At 41.9% G+C, this 21,591-nt stretch overlaps 2 protein-coding genes across 2 annotated transcripts in view; one reads left to right on the top strand and one right to left on the bottom strand.

Annotated features, from left to right (window-relative positions):
- smcr8b (Smith-Magenis syndrome chromosome region, candidate 8b) overlaps window positions 1-8,101 on the top strand; it is a 15,986-nt gene extending 7,885 nt beyond the window's left edge. Inside the window, exons 3-6 of the mRNA XM_008292439.1 lie at window positions 1,186-1,931; window positions 3,000-3,452; window positions 4,777-5,266; window positions 6,160-8,101. Coding sequence (XP_008290661.1) covers window positions 1,186-1,931; window positions 3,000-3,452; window positions 4,777-5,266; window positions 6,160-6,595 — 2,125 coding nt within the window. The 3' untranslated portion in view covers window positions 6,596-8,101. The remainder of the gene's footprint in view (window positions 1-1,185; window positions 1,932-2,999; window positions 3,453-4,776; window positions 5,267-6,159) is intronic.
- Window positions 7,625-21,004, bottom strand: LOC103365097 (uncharacterized). The gene is made up of 20 exons (XM_008292438.1): window positions 20,962-21,004; window positions 20,403-20,541; window positions 20,206-20,314; window positions 20,015-20,108; window positions 18,068-18,218; window positions 17,851-17,968; window positions 17,169-17,294; window positions 17,011-17,073; window positions 16,792-16,914; window positions 16,539-16,694; window positions 16,394-16,447; window positions 15,566-15,792; window positions 15,400-15,479; window positions 13,943-14,032; window positions 13,760-13,837; window positions 13,562-13,666; window positions 12,239-12,344; window positions 10,486-10,545; window positions 10,212-10,257; window positions 7,625-8,475 (listed from the first exon to the last, which is right to left on the bottom strand). Exons 2-20 carry the CDS (start codon window positions 20,530-20,532, stop codon window positions 8,427-8,429), a joined length of 1,965 nt encoding a protein of 654 aa, XP_008290660.1. The 5' UTR covers window positions 20,533-20,541; window positions 20,962-21,004; the 3' UTR covers window positions 7,625-8,426.
- Between the last annotated feature and the right edge of the window lie 587 nt (window positions 21,005-21,591).

Genomic DNA, 21,591 nt, shown 5'->3' on the forward strand with positions numbered 1-21,591 from the left:
AGGTGTGTATTGTTCTTCCAAATTATAAAATTTTTCACCGGGTCTGATGTCCATGGCAATTTTGGTGAGTTTTGGAGTATGTTTAGGGCCTCAAAAACGCGTGTCTTTGGCACGAATAATAATAATAATAATAATCCGAGCAGTTCCAATAGGGTCTTTGCACCCTTTTGGGTGCTCGGACCCTAACTATATTCCTACAACGAGAGGGGGCCCTGCCTTTAGCAGAGGTGTTATCAGGTCATTTAAAGCTAGGGTAGGCAGTTTGTATTTTCAGTCTTTGGGTAAACTTTGGCCTTTCAGCATGTTGTAATTCAGGTGTGAACGAGACTTCTTCTCTTTCTCTTTCCTTTTTGAGCTTTCTAAAATGATAAAAACCCAGCCCATGACAGGACACTTAAGCCAATGACTGGGCTATCCACCAAAATCAGGTTCTGTTCCATAAAGCAGGCTAAGAAAAGTCAGGCTTAAAGTCCAATACCTGACACCTGGATGTCTGGCTTTTGCTTCAACACCTCCAGGTGAGGAGCATTCAGCTCCCTTTTTAGGGCTGCAAGCAATGATAAATACACTTTTAATTAACCTATTATGCACCTTTTGGATTATTCTTGTGTCTAAAAAATAGTCAACACATGCCCCCTCAGAAAATATCCTAATACAGTGTCTTAGAGCCCACAGAGATATTTTCAAAATGCACATTGTCCTCAAACAGTCGAAAAACTTAATATTTTTCATTTACAGTGACAGAAAAAATCAAGCAGTCTTTAGATTTGAGGAGTTGGAACCAAGAATTGCTCGTAGAGAATCCTTGGTTAGAATAACAAGTTTTAATCAATAATCAATATGTATTTTGAGAACTGATTGTTTTTCAGTTTGCTAACTAATTAATTAGCTTTTTGTCCGGTGCTGATATAAAGGCAGCAGTATACTCCAGAACAGATGCAGACGGAGCGTACATCCTCCTCAGTGTAAACGTTGGGCTGTTGAACATCTGTGTTGCCTCTTCCCTGTAGAGATGTGAGCAGATGTCAAAATCTAATTCAGATGCTTCTGATGTCTAGTCCTAGCTCCAGAGGTGTACCTTCTCTCCTTGCTGCAGTGATGCACGGGTGTCCTCCAGGGCCGTGTGATATCTCTGTTGGGTCTTTAGATCTGCTGACTGAATACAACTCCCTCTGGCTGTTTCAGGTACGGACAGCTGACTCTGCTGCAGGAGACAAAACATCAGAGGACGGCAAACGGGCTCACAGACGCTGAAGAAAAAGGTGTCGAGCTTGAAGCTGTGGAGCGTTCCATCTCCACTCACAGAGACCTCCTCCGCCAGGTCACTTCCTACCCGAACAGGAAGCTCAAACAGCCCGACTTCCTGCCCTACGATCTAGCCGACTCCCTCTCTGATCCCACTGCCTTCCAGCCTCCCGAGCCCTCCTCCTCTTCCTCCATCTCCACCTCCTGCAGGTCAGAGCGCTGTCTGAAGCCACTGCAGGAGCTTTGCAACTCCTACTTCTTGTCCCTGATGAAGGACCAGCTGGCAGACACGGAGCGCCGTCTCCGCGGCGACAGGAGCGTCCTGCGAACAACTCGGGTCGCACATTCGCTGTCCAGAAGGCTGACGCTCACTAACTTTCTGTTTGAGCTGTGGAGCCCCGAGGACGTAGAGGAGGAGGAAAGAGAGAGCGCTGAGGCAGAGGCACAGACCTCAGGGAGCAAGAGGAGCATTGAGGAGCTTCGATCAGACCATCCGGTCCTGGAGACGTTCTTCTCCTGTGTGGAGGAGCTCCCCATCAAACTGGAGGCAGGAGAAACTGACAGCCCCGAGCCCGGTGCTGCCACAGAGATGACCGGGAGCATGAGCAGCGGCGACAGCATCGAAGTGCTCGGGACGGAGAAGTCTTACCGGACACAGCAGATCGTTGCTGGATCTGACAGCAGAGGTACGAAACGTGGTGGTGAAGTGATCAGCAGGGGATGAATCAATAAGAGTTTATTACCAAAGTCAACCAAGAAGCAAAAATCTGGTTTCAGCCTCTCAAATGTGAACATGTGCTGCTTTTTTTCCCTGTTTTATCTCATTTTAAATTGAACATAATCACAATCAGAAATACTTTATTGATCCCTGAGAGGAAAATGCTTCCATTGCTCCCATTCAGAATAGAAAATATAGAAGATGATTAGACATGATTAGAAAATATGTCCTAAAAATAGAAACATAACTAGAAAAGTATGAGCTCACAATGCAAAGTTATACTTTGTACGAGGAAAACAAAACTGTACAGTGTGATAAATACTAATGGAGTTATAATAATCTTATTGTAGACTTTTGAGCGTCAACTCAAGTAGAATGTGCAAATTTCACCTTGGGCTCGGGTTGCCATGGTATTTGGTATTTACACAATAAACAGTACTAAATAGAAAGAATAAAGAACATATTAATGAGTGATGAAGCCCTTTGTGGCACAGCTTATAATCTGACAGTAACAGGGATCAGTAACTTTCTGGATTCTTTGTAATTTGATCTCTTCGAAGCTAAGAAACTATCTCGGTGCATGAAACTGAGCAGCGTAAGCATGTTTCAGGAAATGCAGCACTATTCCTTTAACTGTTTGGGCAATTCAGTTTAGTTTTATTACTTTTACATAGTTTTTGTGCCTTTATGTGAAAGCGACACAGGAAATGTGGGAAAGAGATTAGATATGGAGCAAATAGTCCATCCATGTGGTATCTTCCTAACCAGTCAGCTGTGGTCCATTCAGTGTGGCTATTAAACAAGTTAAATGGTTGACGTACGATGGTAACCAAAGTTTTGATAAATAGTTCATCATTTATCAAGAAAAAATTTAAAAGATTCTCTGGTCCCAACTTCTTCAGTGTTTTTATTTTTTTTTGGTTGCCAGTCATAAGACTTTTAGTTTTTGTGTTACTGGTCGAAAAAATTGATACTGAAATGAAATGAAACAACAGTGTTACAGCCGGACCAGCTGACAGCTCTGTCTCCTCCTCAGAAACACCAGTCGGGGTGACGGACACCTACCTGAGGCGTGCAGTCGTAGATGCAGGCGTCAGGCGGGTGCGAGCGTACGCCAAGCGGGCCAACAGCGAGGACAGCATCGAAGTGCTCAGCACCACCGAGTCCATCTTTCCTGACGACCTCACTGCCATCACGGAGGAAGAAGCGGAGCAGCAGCCTCTGAGTAACGGCTTTGAAGCTGAGGAAGAACCGCAGACTGAGTGTAAATCTGACGAAGGCCTCACAGAGGAGAAGACGGTGAATAGAGCTACTTCAGTGAATGACGCTGAAAATGAAGAGTTTGTTCAGGTTCCTGCTGAAAGACAAGAGTCTGTGCCGCAAATAACAGTCTGTGATGGTGTCGTGATCAAAGAGGAGCCGGAAACTGTCAAGAAGACTGAAGACCACGAAGACAAAACACCAGAGAAGACGTCCGACGTACCGCAAGGTAACACATCTGCTGCAGCTTCCATGTATGAAAACTTCAGTCTGCAAATATATCTAAGTCATGATATGGTATTGGGTGTGGATTGACAGAAACAAATACAAAGTGTATTCACTGAAAACAAAATCTAGAACATAGTAAAGTGAAGGGGTCGGACTACTTCCTGGAGCAGCTGTACATCTACACTTAAAATGTGTAAATGATGCGTCTTAAATGGAGCCGACTTAATGTGGATGTAGAGAATGTTTCCTCTCCAAATCAGGGAATCTACTTCAACACTAACTGCTGTTCTTTTAACCACTGTTAAATCACTGGCGGTTGTGAATTAGGAATTATACTCGTATTTGTGCTTCAGCTCTGAGTGCAAGAGATGAAAGCCTTCTTGGAAATGCAAATTATACTTTGGTGAGGAGTAATTACACTTAAATTTGAATGAACAAAAGTGTTTTCTTTCTGTTTCAACAATCTCTCTCAAACTTGTGTTTTCCTCTTTCTCAGAGCACACGTTCAGAGCTGACGCACAAATATAACACAACAAAAGATCAACCATCAGTAGAACAGGCTCAGCAGAAAACCCTCAATTAGCACTGCACTTTGAGAGAGACACTAAATTACAAGGTGTCTATTCTGACAGGATTTAACTAAGAAACGCATCAGGAGACATCTTTTGTTAAACACCAGGACTATCTAATACAGGGGTTGGATGATGGTCACTTATATGTGTTCCAGGCTCCACATGCTGTGTCAACATCGCCAAATTTTCCCTCGAGAAGTACGTTATATCTTAATTAGTCGTAGGAAATCAGCATTTATGTATTTATGAGGACAAACCAGAGAGTAAATATTCTGCCAATGAATCAGACTGCTGACAACAGCAGCCAGTTATTGAACCAGAGTGAGACTGTTTCCGGGGTACAAAGTCTGTTTTCTCACAATCTATGCAGAGATTATTTTGAACAATAAAAGAAAGACACTGAACCTTGATCTGAGGTCATTTGATTTCTAAATTACCACGGTTGCATCCTGAGAGTAGACAGGAAGGATCAGTAAACTGTCACAAGTCTGACTGTCGTGTATGAAATGTGGGTTAAAAAGTGGCTCCAAATGTCTCATCAGGTGGAATTACAGCAGAACTCAAAGCCTTCATAGACAAACAGACCCTTATAGAAGGTTGTATATGTCAGTGAAATACATTTACCTCCATTTGTTGTCATAGCTCTGAAGAGGTGAAACTCTTTCTTCTTAATCGTCCGGTTTATGTCTCACTAAATTATTAATGACTGTGAGAAGTTGCTCGTTTCACAACCTGTAACAAATGTCTGTGCAGCAGCAGCAGCCGTGGACTCGGCGCCTCAGTGGCCTGAGGTCCGTCAGACGGTGCGCTTGGCTCCTGACCTCCACGTGAACTTTGCCCCTCTGGTCGACCGCTTGGCTCCTCCCGGCCCTCCTCTCAGGCTGCTGAGCATCGACGAGGCATCGGAGTGCAACAGCTTCGCCGGCTCCTCGGACCCGCCGTCCCCGACCCAAAACCTCCACAGCAGCGCCCGCCTGGACAGGAGGAGGAGGAGGAAGGCCGGGCTCAGAGCGCTCAGGTTCGTCAAGCAGAACTCCTTCTGCCAGCATGCCGTGTTTTGCCTCCTGAGCGGCCGGCCGCTGGTGGTCATCGGAGGAGACGACGTTCTGGTCAGGAAGCTGGTGGACGCTCTGAGCCTCTTCCTGCCTGCTCCTGGTCCTGATGGGGGCGCTGTGATGCCGTGTTTGACTGCAGCCCTGCAGCTGACCGACCTGCTCACCTGGAGACTTATCGGAATACACAGGTGAAGATGATCTGACACTGACGTCATCATTTTTTTGTTTTCTTTTGTTTTACATGTAAAGCCCTTTAACTTGTCTTAGACAGAAACAGAAACAGCAACACCTTACAATACAACATCCAGGCAGTAAACATTAGCTCCATAAAGCTTGAAGTGTTTGACAGGAGTTATGCATATGTCAGGCAACGAGAAAATAGTGAATAATCGCTTCGCTTTGGAAATAATTGAAGAGCTCATTTGCAAAAACAGTTAACTCCGTCTTCACAAACCTTCAGAAAACCTACTTTTCCATCGTCTACCTGAGACAATATCAATCAAACCTATAAGTTATCTCTGTTTTTGTCATTTCTACTGAGCCAAATCCTCTCAACTTTAGTAGGATTGGTATTATCTCAAGCAAACAACAAAAAATTCAGTTTTCTGAAAATATACAAAAATCAAGGTATCTGTTTTTGCAAACCCATCCATCCATTATCTATACACCACTTAGTCCTCACCAGGGTCATGGGGGGCTGGAGTCTATCCCAGCCGACTCAGGGTGAAGGCAGGGGACACCCTGGACAGGTCACCAGTCTATCACAGGGCTACACTTAGAGACAGACAACTAAGCACACTCACATTCACACCTACAGACAATTTAGAATCACCAGTTAACCTCAACATGTTTTTGGACTGTGTGGGAGGAAGCCGGAGAACCCGGAGAGAACCCACGCTGCACGGGGAGAACATGCAAACTCCACGCAGAAAGATCCCGGGTGTCCTCACCGGGATGCAAACCATTGAAATTTTGTTTGAATTTTAATTAAAATTAACTTTTATTGTGTTTTTGTCCATTTTCAGTCCACAAATGAAATCAATAAAGTCTCATCCATGCATTTCTTTTTCTTCTTCACCAGATCATCCTCCAGCTCTTCGTCCGTCATCCTTCATTCTCTGACTCGCTACAGCCGTTATTTAGCGCTGCTGGACATAGATCAGAAGACGCTGCGCTGTCCGTCGTACTCCGGCTCTCTCATCGGCAGACTGGCTGATCCTCTCTCCGGTATCAGCCGGGGCATCACCTACCTGCTGCACCTGGAGAGCTGCCTGACCGCGCTGGCCAATCAGGTGCTGCTGTACACTTTCAAACGTCCGAAAGCCGCGGGAGGGAACGATGGCGCGGAAGAGGAGGAGTTTCTTTCCACGCGAGGATTCTGCAGCAGCGAAAGCGATTTCAGAGTGATGCGCTTTCTGTCCGACCTCATCAAGCAGCGCCACGCGGGACGTGGACCGGCGGTTTTACGGTTCTACTACAGCTCAGTGAACCTCCACAGAAACACATATGCAGCGTAAGAATCAAAAGAAGACACTGGATGAACAAAAAGATAGATTATGCTGATTGCTGCAAGTCAATGCACTGATGTCTCTGTGATTTTCAGTGACTCACGTTTTATCGCCTGCTGCTGTGAACACATCAGAGTTAAAGAATGTGATTTTTTTAAAGACAGTCTTAAATTCTGATGGTCTGAGTCATATATTTCTAGTTCCTGGACATTAGTGCACTAGTGCCTTACTGGCACCAAAGACTTTTATATGCTGGCAGCCTTATGCAGCTTTATTATGATGTTTTAAAGATGTAGGTTTATCACTCAATCACATGTGATCTTTGTAATTTAATTGTGAATTTACGCAAGCAAAAAAAAAACTTTTATAGATCTGAGAGTACTGTTTAACCAGCATTGTGTTATGGCTTGTAGATGCTTTAATACTCTGCAACAACATGCACTGTTTACCTGTTGTTCTGTCTTATCACCCAACTCAGCTGCAGTTTAGAAAGACAAGTGTGAAAACTGAATGTACAATGACAGTAACCAAAGGTCCACTCAGGACAGCCCGGCCCGATGCATATCAAACAGTACAACTGATTTTGTTACTACATTTACAGTCACAAGTATGAAGGAAAAAAATGACATCACGTACTTTAAAAGCACAAAATATGAAGGTCCATACAATAATGCAGTAGTTGATCTTACATAGTGATAGATATGGTTATGCTAAGTGTAAAAGTTGCAAATTTATTTAGCTTCTTGCATGAGAAAGTCAACACTGCTTCCATAATACAGAACCAAAAAGTTTTTCTAATTTCCGAACTATGAACAAAGTAGCTCACAAGATAATGAACAATACATTACTTGGCAGCAACTTCAGGTTTGCTGCAGTTTTAAAGTAATCCAAAAATATTTGTCAGTACATCCAACAGCATTAACAACCACCATACAGGAGCAGTTTTTTCAAAACGTAGAAGAATTACAATCAAAAAACAAAACTAATGTTGAACCCACAAAAAAAAAGATACTTCCTGGTTTCATGCAAAAGTTTAAAGGGTTCACAGAATTTCCTTTAAGCCGTTTTCTCCTGCAGGAGCTGAGCCTTTGAGCATGTTCCCACTGCACGAAGCGCCTCTGGAGAGAAAAATGCACAAACTCTAGTTGCCTTGAAAAACAACTCTGGTGTGAGTCTCAACACTGGTACAAAAAGTGCAGTTTTTCTGCCCTCTCCATGTCCTTGTTGAGCAGCAGTCTCCTCTGTAACGTCGCCATCAACAACACAAAGTCTAAAACGACTTTCCATCCATTTCCTCTGTGATCACAGAACTGGAGCTCCATCCAGTGACATCATAGACGACAGCGGTTTAGTAACTTGGCCTTTAAACCGTTGACTGCAGTGAGATGACGGCAGAGCAGCAACCTCCTTCTGTTTGACACTGGACTCACGTGTTTGCTGTTTTATTAATGCTACCATGAGCCGATTTTACTGTGCGCATAATTACTCTGAAAATAAAGTTGGATTTTAAATTTGGGTTCTGCAGTCTGAGCAATAATTCAGCAAGAAATCTTTTTCTTTTTCTTTAATTTGGCCACAGCAGTGTGGGGACAAAAGACGTTTTCTCTTTATTTATCAGTTCCTTCTTAAGAACATTTAGAATAAAAGTAAATAAAGTTTTTCTTGACAAAATAAGCAGCATTAAAGTAAAAATAACAAAATCCCACAGTTGAGGAATAAACCTGAACAAGTCTTTAAGGAGTGAAGCAAAAGTGAAATATCTGAATCCCAAAGAGGAGGTTTCTTGAAGTCTGTGCGTCGTGCTTCAAACACCTGATGTGTGCGGGCAGGTACAGTCTGTTTAAGGTCCGCAGTTCTGCCACGAGGAAGGATGTGCCACCAAGGACGCCCTGCCACCAGAAAACAAGAAGGTCAGGACATATTGTGCATATGAAGCCCCGAGTTACACGTTTGAGTAGTTACACATACAGTTTTGCCATTTAAGGTGGTGCTAGTAATGCTGCAAAGGATCAGCCCTGAGAGGAGAAAAAAAAAAGTGTTAGGACACATCCAGTCAGTGCTGAAAAGATAATGATGTAGTCAGCTGACAAAAAATTATTATGATTTATCAATTATTTTGGGTATTTTCTCGTTAAAAAGTTCAACAGTTTCTTGTTCTAACCTCTTCAACTTGTGATGCATTGACCGACTATGATTGGATCAAACCTGTTCTTACCCAGCAGGTATTACTGCAGCACATTGGCATTAAATATATTTCTTTTTTATTAACAGTGAGTTCTTACAGACCTTCTAGTACAACACAATTACATTTTATAGTCTAAAAATAGCTTTGGTCCACTGAGCCCCACAGAAGTGACAGAAGATAGACTAGATAGATGATCTCTGTCAGTTCCACACAGAGAGGAATATAGATGTTAAATTGAAAAAGAAAAAAGAAAAACACTGTGGGATCAGCGCTCTCAGTATCACAAGCTTGGGCTTAACGACTGCTGTCAGTGGAGAAAAGTAAAGAGTGATCAGCGCTCGGCCTGGAGAAATGATGGCGTTTTTGATCCTAACTGGTGGTGCAGAGAGATGTGGAGTGAAACACATTCCAGCTGACAGCGGAGGGCAGTGATACAGATGGGGGAAGCTTGACAGCATCGTGCATCCTTCACTCTGATGCAGTTCCACCTGTGAACAGCTGGTGGTGGAAATGAGTCTTGAACTGAAGCAGCAGCACACTAACAAGAAACACTGACTGTCCTATAGACCGTCATACTGTGAACATCCATCCATCCATCCATTATCTATACACCGCTTAATCCTCACTAGGGTCGTAGGGGGAGCTGGAGCGTAACCCCAGGTGACTCAGGGTGAAGGCAGGAGACACCCTGGACGGATCATACTGTGCACATTAAAAACAAAGTATAAGCATTCAAAACATTTGGAAGCCCTAAAGGTTTCACATGATGTGTTACAGTAGTTTAAACAGCACCTGAACTTACAGGTTGCTTTCTAAAAATATAAAGATTACTACATTTCCTGAGACCACTGAAACAAGCCTCTCTTCTTGCCAGCATCCTCAGGGCTTTTTACAGAGGTGTGGTGGAGAGCGTTCCGACATCCTGCATCTCAACATGGTCCTCCAGCTGCAGTATATCGGACAGAAAAGCCCTGCAGAGGATAGTCAGAGGAGCTGAGAGGCTCATCAGAGTTCCCCTCACCTCTGTCCAAGAACTTCTCCAGAGCTGCTGCAGGAGCAGGACACTGAACACTGTCAGGGACTCCTCACACCCTCTCCATAAACTGTTTGAACTGCTGCCATCAGGCAAACGTTTCCGAAGCATTAAAGGAAGAACCTCCAGAATGATCAACAGCTTCATACCACAAGCTGTCAGAACGCTGAACTGCTGATCCAGATATGCAAACACTTGTTTATTTAAATTGCTTTAAGGTATTGGATCCTTAAGAAACACTCTTCTATCTTGCCTGTACTACTGTGTATGTACAGCAACATGACAATAAACTTGATTTGAGTTGATTAGTCACGGTACACAAAACACAATGCAGCTTTAAATTTGGGTTGTGATACAAGCAACCAAAACAACATCCAGAGGAAGGAGTAGCAGATTGAGGAACTCACAGCTGATTCTGTAAGAGGGAGTCCCCATCAACAGCCAACGGACTGCCTGCAAGTGGAAAAAAAACAGAATCAGCACTAGTGAGTCTAGGATCACCACATGTGACCTGAGATGATCACTGCCATCTCAGGAGAGGACATGGGAAGAAGACAGCAGATCAGATATACAAAAAAATGTAATTAATAAAATAGAAATCTCTCTAAATCAGGTCTTTTCTGTGCTTGAAAAGGCCACAGTGCTTTAGCTGCAGCAAGTTAGTGATGAAGTCTAACTCACTGGTCCCAGCAGACAGAGTGGCGACGATGGAGCGAAGAAAAGGAAACAACTTGCCCCCGTCTGACACAGAAACAAAGAGAGGCTATGTTATGTGGCCATGTTGCACCTCGAGGCCGCCCTGGATTGTTGCCCTCATTTATTTTGGTTCATGCACGAGGACACAAACTTTACACCACAAGCGAGGACGTGACATGAAATTGAGCTCAAAGCAGAGTGGTTCTGGTGATGGTAGATGAAAAGATGGTGCTGTTGATGATAACCTCGGGCTGTGTAAAACGGTGCTGGTTTGTAAAAAGAAGGCTCTCAGTGAGTTCACAGCAAGAAATAGTTGCGGTTGTATTTGTATATAGAACGTTATTTTTCCTTTGATCTGTGTGTAACCCACTGTGTTCCTATTTAATATGTAAACAGGGCTGCGCTGTAGCGAGGACCGGATTGGCTGACCAATGGAAGCTCCGGTATTAAATGTGGAAGGACGTCGCCGGTGTGCAGAGAGGGTCAGATGGGCGCGGCCATCCTTCACGTTCAGTGTTCTTTTGTCAAGTAACTCTAAAGTGTTAGATGAACGGAGTGAGCGGCTACTTTTGTGTTTAAACTATGTTTTCACCTGTTGAAGTTGGAGAGGGAGGCTAGACTTTGTACTTAATTTTGCTACTTTTATTTTGACAAGTAAGTTGGGACTCCCTGAGTATTGTGTGGTTTTGTTTGTTGTTTTAGTAGAGCTCACTCTTAATTCAATTTATATACTACCATCACCTTTGTTATAAAATCACACTTTATTGTAAATAAATAATATTTTTTCCTGTAACATCACTTTTTGCTTGAGACTGGTGAAGGACGGCATTTTCATGTTGCGTTCAGGTACCCCTAGGCTGGACGTAACAGTTTGTACAGATCTCTTAGTGAAGGGTTTTCCCAGTGCTGTGATCGTAAACAGGAAGTAAAATCAACTGTAACCTCCTGGGCTGTCCGTTATTTATGTTAATCATCTGTTAGCAACCAATTGCTTACATGTTTGTTTATTTTCAGGGGCGTTAAATGCTGTTGTGTTCAGAGTTACAGGTTAACTGCTGCTGACAGTAACGTGTCTGTTACACCACAAGCATCAGATGTGGAGTTTTAGTCTGAAGAGGCTCCTGGATCAACTTTAGGAATGTTGGACTGTAGGAAGAGTTTTTACATGATATGGAAAACCGTCCCATAACGTTTACACTTATAAACTATTTCCAATTTGCTAATGTGAAAAAAATATCTATATGTTCACCGTCATGTCAAAAAATAAGCTGTCACTCTTGGTTTTCTCTCAGAGACAGGTGCCGGACAAAAGTTTTAATCTAGACAAAGTGCTTTTCTCCATTTTGTATATAATAGTAAATCTACCAACAGCCCAGCAAATTACTTTTTTAAGTTTAACAATTACAGCAATTTTCCACGACAGATCTGAAGCACTTTTAGAGGATCAGACGAGGACTTTGAAGCATGCAGAGAACGGTTTTGGCCCCTGAGTTTAGATGTTGATGTTGTCACCAAACATTGCAAATAACTTGTTAGTTCTTTTATTTTTTTTTTTCAGGGCAACACGCTGAGGAACACTCACCCCAAAAATATGTTTGCACTGAATAAATATTTAAAGAAGAATTTGATGCAACTACTGTCCTACTGATACAATCTGAGTAGATATTTTAAATGATTCAAAGGCTCAGATAAGGACACTGACAGTTTAGTGCAATAGGAAGATTCCAGCGTACAGTACCTGCTATGCTTTCCATCTCCTGTGTGAGCTCCTGAATGAAGGCTTTGAGACGTTCTTCGCTGGAGGACAGACTGTTACACAGCCATGTGACGGCCCACTGATTGTCCTGCAAGACAGAAGCATGACCAGATATAGACTTTAGTCCACAATAAGTCCATGTTTGTCACTGTAATATTTTTAAGCATGCGGTTTCAGTCACTGCAGTCCTTCAGTCAAATAGCGACAGTCCAGTCTCTTGGGAAAATTCTCTTGGGAGACGTTGATGACCTGTCCAGTGATACAGTGTCACAGTACAGTATATCCGGTGACACTGAACATTTTCTCATTCAGGATGTGAAATTCAAGAAGTAACACAAAAACTGTGAAAGTCAACAAACTGTTCAGCCATTGCCAGATATTTAGAATTTCTAAGTTTAGCTTATTTTGCATGATGAGAATGACAGACACAAGTCTGCAAAAATGCCAAAGTTGACACAATACACTTAAAGCTGCTCTGTCCTCTTTACAGTGGATATCTAATGTTATAGTTATCAAACACATTAGTTAAAAGCTGTTTCTGGAAGCTCTTTTCTGTAGCTTTGAAAATAAATACAACTGCAGTAACAAGCCACTTGCTTCTCCAAGAAACGTAACTGTAGGATCATTTTTATCACTGTAGTTACCTATTCACTAACACTAGAACAAACAAGCTACACGCAGCGACACAACAGAACAGATTCCTGTCCTTGATGTAAAAAAAAAAAAACAACAACAAAACATCACATTCTCAAGTGAATAATTTGCACAGTTAATATTTCTATTACTTTGTATTTGCCACATGTACATTCTATTTGATTTACAACACTTGCATTTTTTGTGTTTGTGACAATGTCAACTTGCAATATTAGGTTTTTTTTGTTGTTGTTTTTTTAATCTTTTCATCCGTCTTTGAAGATCTTCTGCTGGTCAGTGTTTCATGTTATACACTAAACCACCATGTCAAAATCTCTGTATGTGAAAACCTAGTTTGTAAGAAAATCTGTGGTCGTTGCACAATTAGAATTTGTTCCAGATTCTTGGTCCACACAGCTACTCATGTTAGCACTGAACCTCCACAAACACAAGTCAGTCAGATGACCATGAGTTCTCTAAACTCTGCAAAGATGTTTCAAGACACTCGGGAGCTTGTTATGGATAATATGAACCACAGAGCTGTAGTTGACTGCATGGTTCTGACCCTCCTGTCCCCACAGAGCTCTTAGTAACTTTTTAAAGCTCTCCTTTTGGCATTGTTCCCCAGACTTTAATACCTTGGTGTTAAAGGAGAAGGTAAAAGGAGGTTACCTGAAAAGTTTTGAGCACAGGCACCACTGGACTCAGAGCAGCATCACGGATTCTCAAACCTAAAGCTCCCGTTACCAGCAGCAGCAAGGCCTGATCTGGGTACACCTGCAAACATGTTTTTTGCTTTTTTTTACAGTTTATTACCACTCTTCACATTCATGAGTTTGACCTCTGATGTGTAAATTCACACATACTGACCTCCAGGAAAAATCGTGGAATCTGCAAATTGGAGCTCTTCTTATCGAGCAGTATGAAATTCACAGCTTGTCCTGCTTCCTTCATCGTTCAGACATCATAGATAGAAAACACACGATGAAAACAACTACGACAAATACACAACCATCAAAATAAAGGAGCTATTGATGAGCAAGAAATACATACGTGCAGAAACTGAGGGCTGGGTGCAGATAAAGCAGTGAGTGAACCACGATGTGTGCTGACGATTTTGAGTAAACCGCTCCAACACTGAGACTGGATCAGAGAGACAGCAGACATACGGTCATACGCTGGAACAAGACTACACAACAGATAGAAAGTGTCTCCAGCTTCTTCTGATTTTTCTCACGAGGTTCAGATGCTAGAATGGTGCATAAAACACAGCCAAACTCAGTCTCAGCATCATTTAGACACTGTTGTGTTGCTGTTTTAGGGGGAAACCCTCCCTTTTCTCAGAAATCAGACATGGAATGCTATAGAAGGTTGGGAACCAAAAATGATATCTAGAACCATAGATATAAATATAATAAAGGCTAGATGTCTCATTCGCGCTGTCGGCCAATGGAATCACACGGCCACACTGGCGGCCATCTTGATATGGTACGCTAGTAGTCACGGCCAGCAACAATTAGTATTTTAATTATTTTGTATTTTTGTAATTTGAATTGTAGCCACGTTAACAACGTTTGTATGAAACCAAACCGTTTGTAAATCCGTCAAGATTTCAGCGAGATACGAGTATTTACGTTTGTTCAGATCACTCACCTTCCTTCACGTACCACAGGTTCCGCCAGAGAGCTTTTCCGTACCAAGATGGCCGAAGGGTGAACCCGTTTGAAACGCCGCTTTAAGACTTCTAGCCTTTATTATACATATCTATGTCTAGGACAGGGGTGTCCGATCCTGGTCCTCGAGGGACATGGTCCTGCATGTTTTAGATGCTTCCCTCTTCCAACACACCTGATTCAAATGACCAGGATCGTTATCAGGTTTCTGCAGAGCTTGATGATGAGCTGATCATTTGAATCAGGTGTGTTGGAAGAGGGAGACATCTAAAACATGCAGGACTGTGGCCCTCGAGGACCAGGATCGGACACCCCTGGTCTAGGACTTTCAAGGATCACAACATGATCAACTAGCTACTGGAAATCTACTGGAGTTTAAACAATGCCAGCCCTACTGGGCTGTGCACCTGAGTCATGATGTTAGAATGTTGTAGATATCGATTCTGGATTACCACCTTTACAAGCATGTAATGTCTGTGGAACCCGCTTTGCTCCTTTGGTACAGTGTCAAGAGGAAAGTAAGAAATCCAGAGAAAAACCACGAAATAAGGACAATAAACATCATGCAAAAAAGAGCATGGAAGCAGCTATAAACAACTGATGACATTTCTTTGAGTTGATGGAGAGACCACAAACATATTCATTGCCTATATTAGAAATTTACAATAACATCAAGTTTAGTGTTTACTGGAAGACAGTGCAGTGATGTTGATAATCTTCACCAGAGTCTGAGGAATTAGTCTGTGTTTGAAGCTTGTTAAAGCCTCTCCGAGTCTGATTTTGCTAAGAAGTTCTTTTATTTAAACAGAGCAAACCGAACAGGACGTGTTGACTTACATCAGTGTAGACAGCGTAGCAGCATCTCTGAACCCTGAGAGCAAACTTCACCAGCTCAGCACGCTTCAGTGGCACAGCACCTACAAAGAGGAGGAAGTCTGACGTCAAAAACAAAAAGATCTTGTTTGTGAGATTTTTTTAAAGTGAAAATACATCTTTCTCTGACCTTCAATTGGTTCCCACTTTGCATCAGAACAGTTGAGCTGTGCCGGCTGAATGACTATCAGCTTTGGTGCTGTCGCTGTTTCAAACATGTGGAGATAAAAGAGGAAGCTTTGCGGAGAGAGTCTGGAGGCGGGAGCGTTCACTGAAGGGAACAAACTGGTCAGACCCGACATGAAGTCTCCGTGCATGCACATGAAGAAGGGGATGAGGTCTTGTTGTTGCCGGAGGCTGTAGAGGATATAAAGCAGGAGGTCATGTCGTCATCGGCTACATAAATGTATGCATGATGGTTTGTTTTTGATAGATGGTTAAGAGCTGAAAAAGTAGCGCTATTTCTGTAGCTGCATGCAGCTCATGTATGTAAATATCAGTGTAGTTTTATATATATTTCAGCAATAGATTAAAAAATAGGAAGTAACTCTCATTAAAAAAGCATGACAGAGCTGGAGAGAGGATCTTCAACTAAGGAATTTACAACCGAGCTACAATTCTCCTTCTGGTCTTTATTGATAAACCTGTTTATTATTTTCGTTGTTTTCAAAAAATACCTTTCTCCTTTATTATATTTTTTTTTAGCTCAAAAATAAATCTTTCAAACAATGATCAGTCTTGAGTCTTAGTTTTTTATATTCACAGGAAAACTTCAACTATGTGGTTGTACGAAACTACACAAACATCTTTATCTCTGCTGACAATGTTCAAATCCCTGCTCTGTGTCTGTTGTTAGGTCAAGACTTTATGCAAAACATTTAAGAAAAAAGGAGAAAAAGTTGTGTTACCGCCACTGGTACTTCATGGTACAGAAAAACAGAGAGGCACATAAACTCACAGGCTGGCATCATTCGTCTGGACGACTCGTAGATATCGACACAGCTCTCTGTACCTGCAGGCAGTAATGATGTGGCAGTCTTTTAGTTCCTGTTGCAAAGGCTACATGTGCACTACATAAAGTAAAAGAGTGTATGTTCTTAAACCTGCGCTGACGCTGCAGTAGCTCTGTCCTCAGTAGAACCACAGAAATCTGTTCAAACAGGATGTCCTTCTTGCCTTTGTCCTTACGGACGCCCGACACATTCTGTCCCTTCAGCACAGACACAAGCAGCACGTCGTCCCAGGGACGAACACACAGGCTGCAGCACATAAGCATCAAGCTACATTTACTGAACATAAAAAGGTTTTAATGTGTAACCTTGGGGATATAAAAGGAAAGCACAGACGCAAACACACCTGTTCCTGAAGTTCCTGAACTCGGCGGGGAAATATAACCTCTTGTAAAAGTCCTGCAGTTTTCGGAGGAACTCTGCAGTGTAATCAGCCATCACCATCTGTCTCTGCACTGATGCTATAACCCTGAAAACCCCCAAACACAGAAACACATTAAAAAAAAGTTTATTATCCAAATGAATTAGTCACAGATAATATAGGATTCTGTATGTGTGTGTTCACCTCTGCATTAACACTATTTTAGCTTCAGCGACATTACACATGGGAGTCTGTAAGACGAAGGCTCTGAAGAAAAAATATAAACAAAGGAAATTGTAAAAGTGAAAATTTGAAACTGAAGAAAACAGATAATGTAGAAGTGGACATGCTGCTCCTCATACCCTGTGATTTGGTAATGTCTCAAAAAAAGTTGTGCAGCTCCTAGATGCATGATGGCTGCAGCTCTGCTGTCCTGTTGGTCTGCTTTGTTCAGGAACGATGACACAAACTCGTACACAGGTGTGTAACTGAAACAAAAAAAAGTTTTATTCTATTCTGTAAAATGCAGTAAAACGCAGTATAAATTGACACACATGGAAGCCCCTGTCTTCTTTCAACACAATATTACCTTTCTCATGCACAGAGGGTCATCCATGAAGACGGTTTTCATATTTTGGAGCAGTAGAATTTAGCTAGCCTACGTAGACAACTCGCTTTAACCCAGCCCAACACCTCACCTCACCTCACCTCAATAGCTGACTTCATTATTGCTCTTGTGGCTGTATGCAAATTAATTCCTGCAACCAGGATGCACAGGAGCCCAGATATGGATCCTAAGGACTGTCATATGTTTAAAAACAATAATGCTCAACAGGTTAGGCAGGCGACCCATGAACAGGGGGGCTATAGTCCACAACGCAGAGGTCATGGGTTCAAGTGCAGCCCATGACCATTTCCTACAGGTCCTTCCCCCACTCTTCTCCACATATTTCCTGTCTCTCTCTCCACTTTCAACTATAATAAAGCCTAAAAAGCCCAAACAAAAAAAAAGTAAAAATAATTTGTGAAACATGAATGGCTCACTTGTGGACGAGGCCGTGCGCGTTCAGTTGGGATAGACCAATTTCCTGTAGCGTGTTCCCCTTCACAAAGGATGAGAACCGTGCAGAGAGCTCTTGTCTGAAGGTCTGCAGCATCGCCTCTGGACCCGAGGAGGACAAATTGAAAAAAACATGTAATCACAGTCATATCACAAGAGGTTCAGCCTGAGGTTTCAGAAATGTGAGTGTAATCTGTGCACCTGCATGTCGGAGGTGAGAGTCTACTTCTGACAGCGTGAGGTTAAAATGCTGCAGTCCTCCCAGAAGTGCATCGTTTCGGAGGTTGTTCCAGAAGGGGCTCCTCTTGTGGCTGTTGCAGTGACACACACCACTGTGGCACCACATTGCACACTGAAACACCAGCATTACAGGAAGAACACTATCAATCACTATTTCTTCACTAAAAAATAAAAAATAAATACAAAAGCAACAGTGGAGTTTTTGTTAATCTGTGAATGATTTTTCATTTCTTCTTTAATTATTCTTTAAAATGCATTTATTTTTATTTGGTAAAAAGATTTTCTTTTCTTTTATTTATACGATTCACGGGCAGTCGATCAGTAAATTACACAAATAAATTAAATTACATTCACACTTGTTGTAGAATAGTAAAATACAAAAAGGCAACTGAGAAAAAAATCTTCTCCTGGTTCAAAATAACTTAAAATCTAAAAGCAGAGCGCAATTATTGTAAATATTTTGCAGGTGTAAGTTAAGAATGAATCAGATATGGCTGGGAATCACACTATATCATTTCTCTTTACATTGTACAAGTGCAAGGTTGGTAAGCAATAGGGATGTGCAGCTTAACAATGAGCTAATCTAGCGATAAAGCTTTGTAAAGCAGAGAGGATAACGGCTGCATAATGAGGTGATAATTCTCTGGGAGCTCATCACTACAAGCAATCCCGTTTGGGATTTTTTCCCCACACTGTCGTCTGACACATTGTTGTTACAAAAACATGGATTATAGCTGCTTTAAACCCACATCAGCATGAAGTAATGTATCGTTATTCTGTTTCAATTAGCTTTGAATTGGCAAAAGCTACATTTCAACATACATCAACCAACATTTCCTTTAAAGCTTTTCTTAAACCAATCAAGTGGCTTTTGTGGTAAAGGTGAGAACCCATGGCCTCAGTATAGAGTAAACAGGGTATCGAGTGGCATTTCTCCTTTCAACTTTAAAGTAAAAAAAGGCAATGTGCACGGTTATACACACCCCTGTCACAAACTCTTTTCTCTTCTGCCTTCAGGCAAGAGGTACCGCAGCCTGAAGTGCAAAACCACAAGGTTCTGTAACAGTTTTTTATCCCTCCGCCATCAGACTCTTGAATTCTCAGGACACTTAACCCATTCATATGGTGCAATACATTTCCTGGTGGTATGATATGTTTATTTCTGTTGTCTCAGTGCAATCTAAAACGGTTTCTAATTCAATTAATCCGGCAACCGGCCTTGCCCTTTAACAACTCCAAGGGTTTCCGGTTGTCCAATGGGGCCGGGAACCGGGCCCAAAAATTCCGTCCAAAGGCAACCTAAATTCCTTTAAAGGAACAAACGAAAGAAAAAAAAAGAAAACCAACCAACAAAAGGCCTAAACCGGGAAGGAAGGCGTGAAGGAACACACACACAACAGAGAACACACAACAAACAAAAAAAAAACAAACATTGGTGAATCAAACAAAAAACACTGACCAAAGAAAAAAGAAAAAAAAAAAAGATTGACCGGCAGAGAGAACACAAAAAAAACAAGGAATTCGGGCGGGTGGGGGCCACAAAACAACAAAAAAAAAAAAATAAAATAAAATAAAGAAAAAAAAAAAAAAAAGAAATAGAACAAAGAAAAAAAGCAAAATTAAAATAAAAAAAAAACAACAGAACGGTAATGTAAAAGAAAACAAAACGGACGGAGATAATAAAATGAAAATTGACACAGATACAGAGAGGGGAGTCCTGGAGGCGTGCAGGTCCTGCAGAAAAGGCAGCCAATCACCTTCTCAGCTGAGCAAATGATACGTGTGGAAAGGATGATATGAATGATATTGTGAGGAAAAGAGAATAATTAACCACCTTTCATTTTAGTCTTCAAGGGGTTTTACTCGGTGAGTGTGTGATGGGGTTGTGCACACTACGGCAGCACTTACCTTTGATGCCAGCTTATCACAGACGTAACAAAAGCACTGATCACAAATACGCTGGTTATCAGCCACTGGAGTGCCCGTCTGACAGTCTGTAGCCCTGAGCAGGACAGAAGAGAAGCAGCACGATTATCTGAAAATGTGAAATAAAGAGCACTGACTGCTTTAACAAAGTGTGTGTGTGGCCATTTACTCACGTGAAAGGGTGTACTGGACAGTCAAAGCGTGCGTGAGGCAGCACCTCAGCACGGCGATAGAAGGTAACAACCAGGTCTTCATCCAGAGCAGTAGAAGCTGACACACAGTCTGAAACACAGAGGAAGAGCAGCTGGTGATGATCTATAGCACAACATATGTACACAATGGGAAGATGTATACGGTAGACAGCTAGTACCAGTCTTCTTCACATCCTCCACCTCCACAATCAGGCAGGATAAGTCATTCTCACAGTCTTTGTCATCATCATCATCATCATCATCATCACTGAGGATGATTATTTCTTCACTGTCCACTGTAGTACACATCAGAAACACCTGGCGCAAAAAGAAAAGAAATACTCAGCTCACAGAATGTAAACATTAGGGACTCTACAGTTGTTGCTGTTTGACTGAGTCATCTGTCCAAGCCTGCATGTTTTGTTGCTCATTAAAAGATTACGGTTTCGGTTTCTATTTTAAGGAAACTCCTCCATGACAGTAACATTTACAAGACATGGTACCTGGATGAGACTTCACATTGTCTTTAATACAAATACGACAGTGTTACTGCGCAGCCTTTATGTTTTCAGGCAACCCAAATGAAACTATATTAGTAGTTTCTTACTTTTAAGAAGCGAGCTTTTTTCGACGCAGGTACGAAGTTAAACACATGTAAAGTCGAGTTCACGCTATTAATACCAGTGAAGTGTGGCAATGCAAACCTGTTAACATACATTCAAATAACTGTTTTCTTACCTGGGTTGTTCGTTTAAACGAATGTTTACATTCGCGCCTGACAGTCAAAACTTGCTGTCACCGGATGTGACGTCGCTGGTTCTTCTTCGTTGATTTAATGTGGCATTTGGTAAACCCTCCGGACAGCAGCCTGGACTGGAGGACTAAGGTTCCTACCGGACCATCCGGACACTGTGAGCTGAGGGATAGAACTAACAGATGTGCACCTACTGTGGTAATAATAAAACTTTATTGATAGCGTACTTTTAAAAACAAGGGTTAACAAGATCCTTTACCAGGCAGCACTAAAGCAGCATACCCAGGAGGCAACATAATCACAATTAAGATAAACAGCAACAAAGCTGCACCTGAGTGAGAATCTAATCTTTCCTTAAAGTTTTACTGCTCAGTCACAGAAACACAATTTCTCTTTTACCATCAAATAATACATCCTTTAAAACCGGCTAACTACATCAGTTGTTCTCAAACTGTATGTTCTTTTGTTCCTTCATTGTGGTTTTACATCAGAAGGTAAACTACATTATCTTTTTCTTGAGCTCATTTTCTTTTCTACAATTAAACCAAATGAACACTTGGCTATTCATTTAAATGCAACTGTTCCTAATGTTCAGTCAATAACATACATTTTTG

Source organism: Stegastes partitus, unplaced genomic scaffold (assembly GCF_000690725.1).
Source record: "Stegastes partitus isolate 25-593 unplaced genomic scaffold, Stegastes_partitus-1.0.2 Scaffold811, whole genome shotgun sequence".
NCBI lineage: Eukaryota > Metazoa > Chordata > Actinopteri > Pomacentridae > Stegastes > Stegastes partitus.

Excerpts from the sequence above, each read along its gene's own strand:
- LOC103365097 (XM_008292438.1), bottom strand. The coding sequence starts at position 20,532 with ATGTGTACTACAGTGGACAGTGAAGAAATAATCATCCTCAGTGATGAT. Across the intron at positions 16,695-16,791 it reads TTCAGGAACTTCAGGAACAG|CCTGTGTGTTCGTCCCTGGG; the intron begins GTGTGTTTGCGT and ends TATGTGCTGCAG. Across the intron at positions 13,838-13,942 it reads CCAGCCCTCAGTTTCTGCAC|GAAGCAGGACAAGCTGTGAA; the intron begins GTATGTATTTCT and ends TGAACGATGAAG.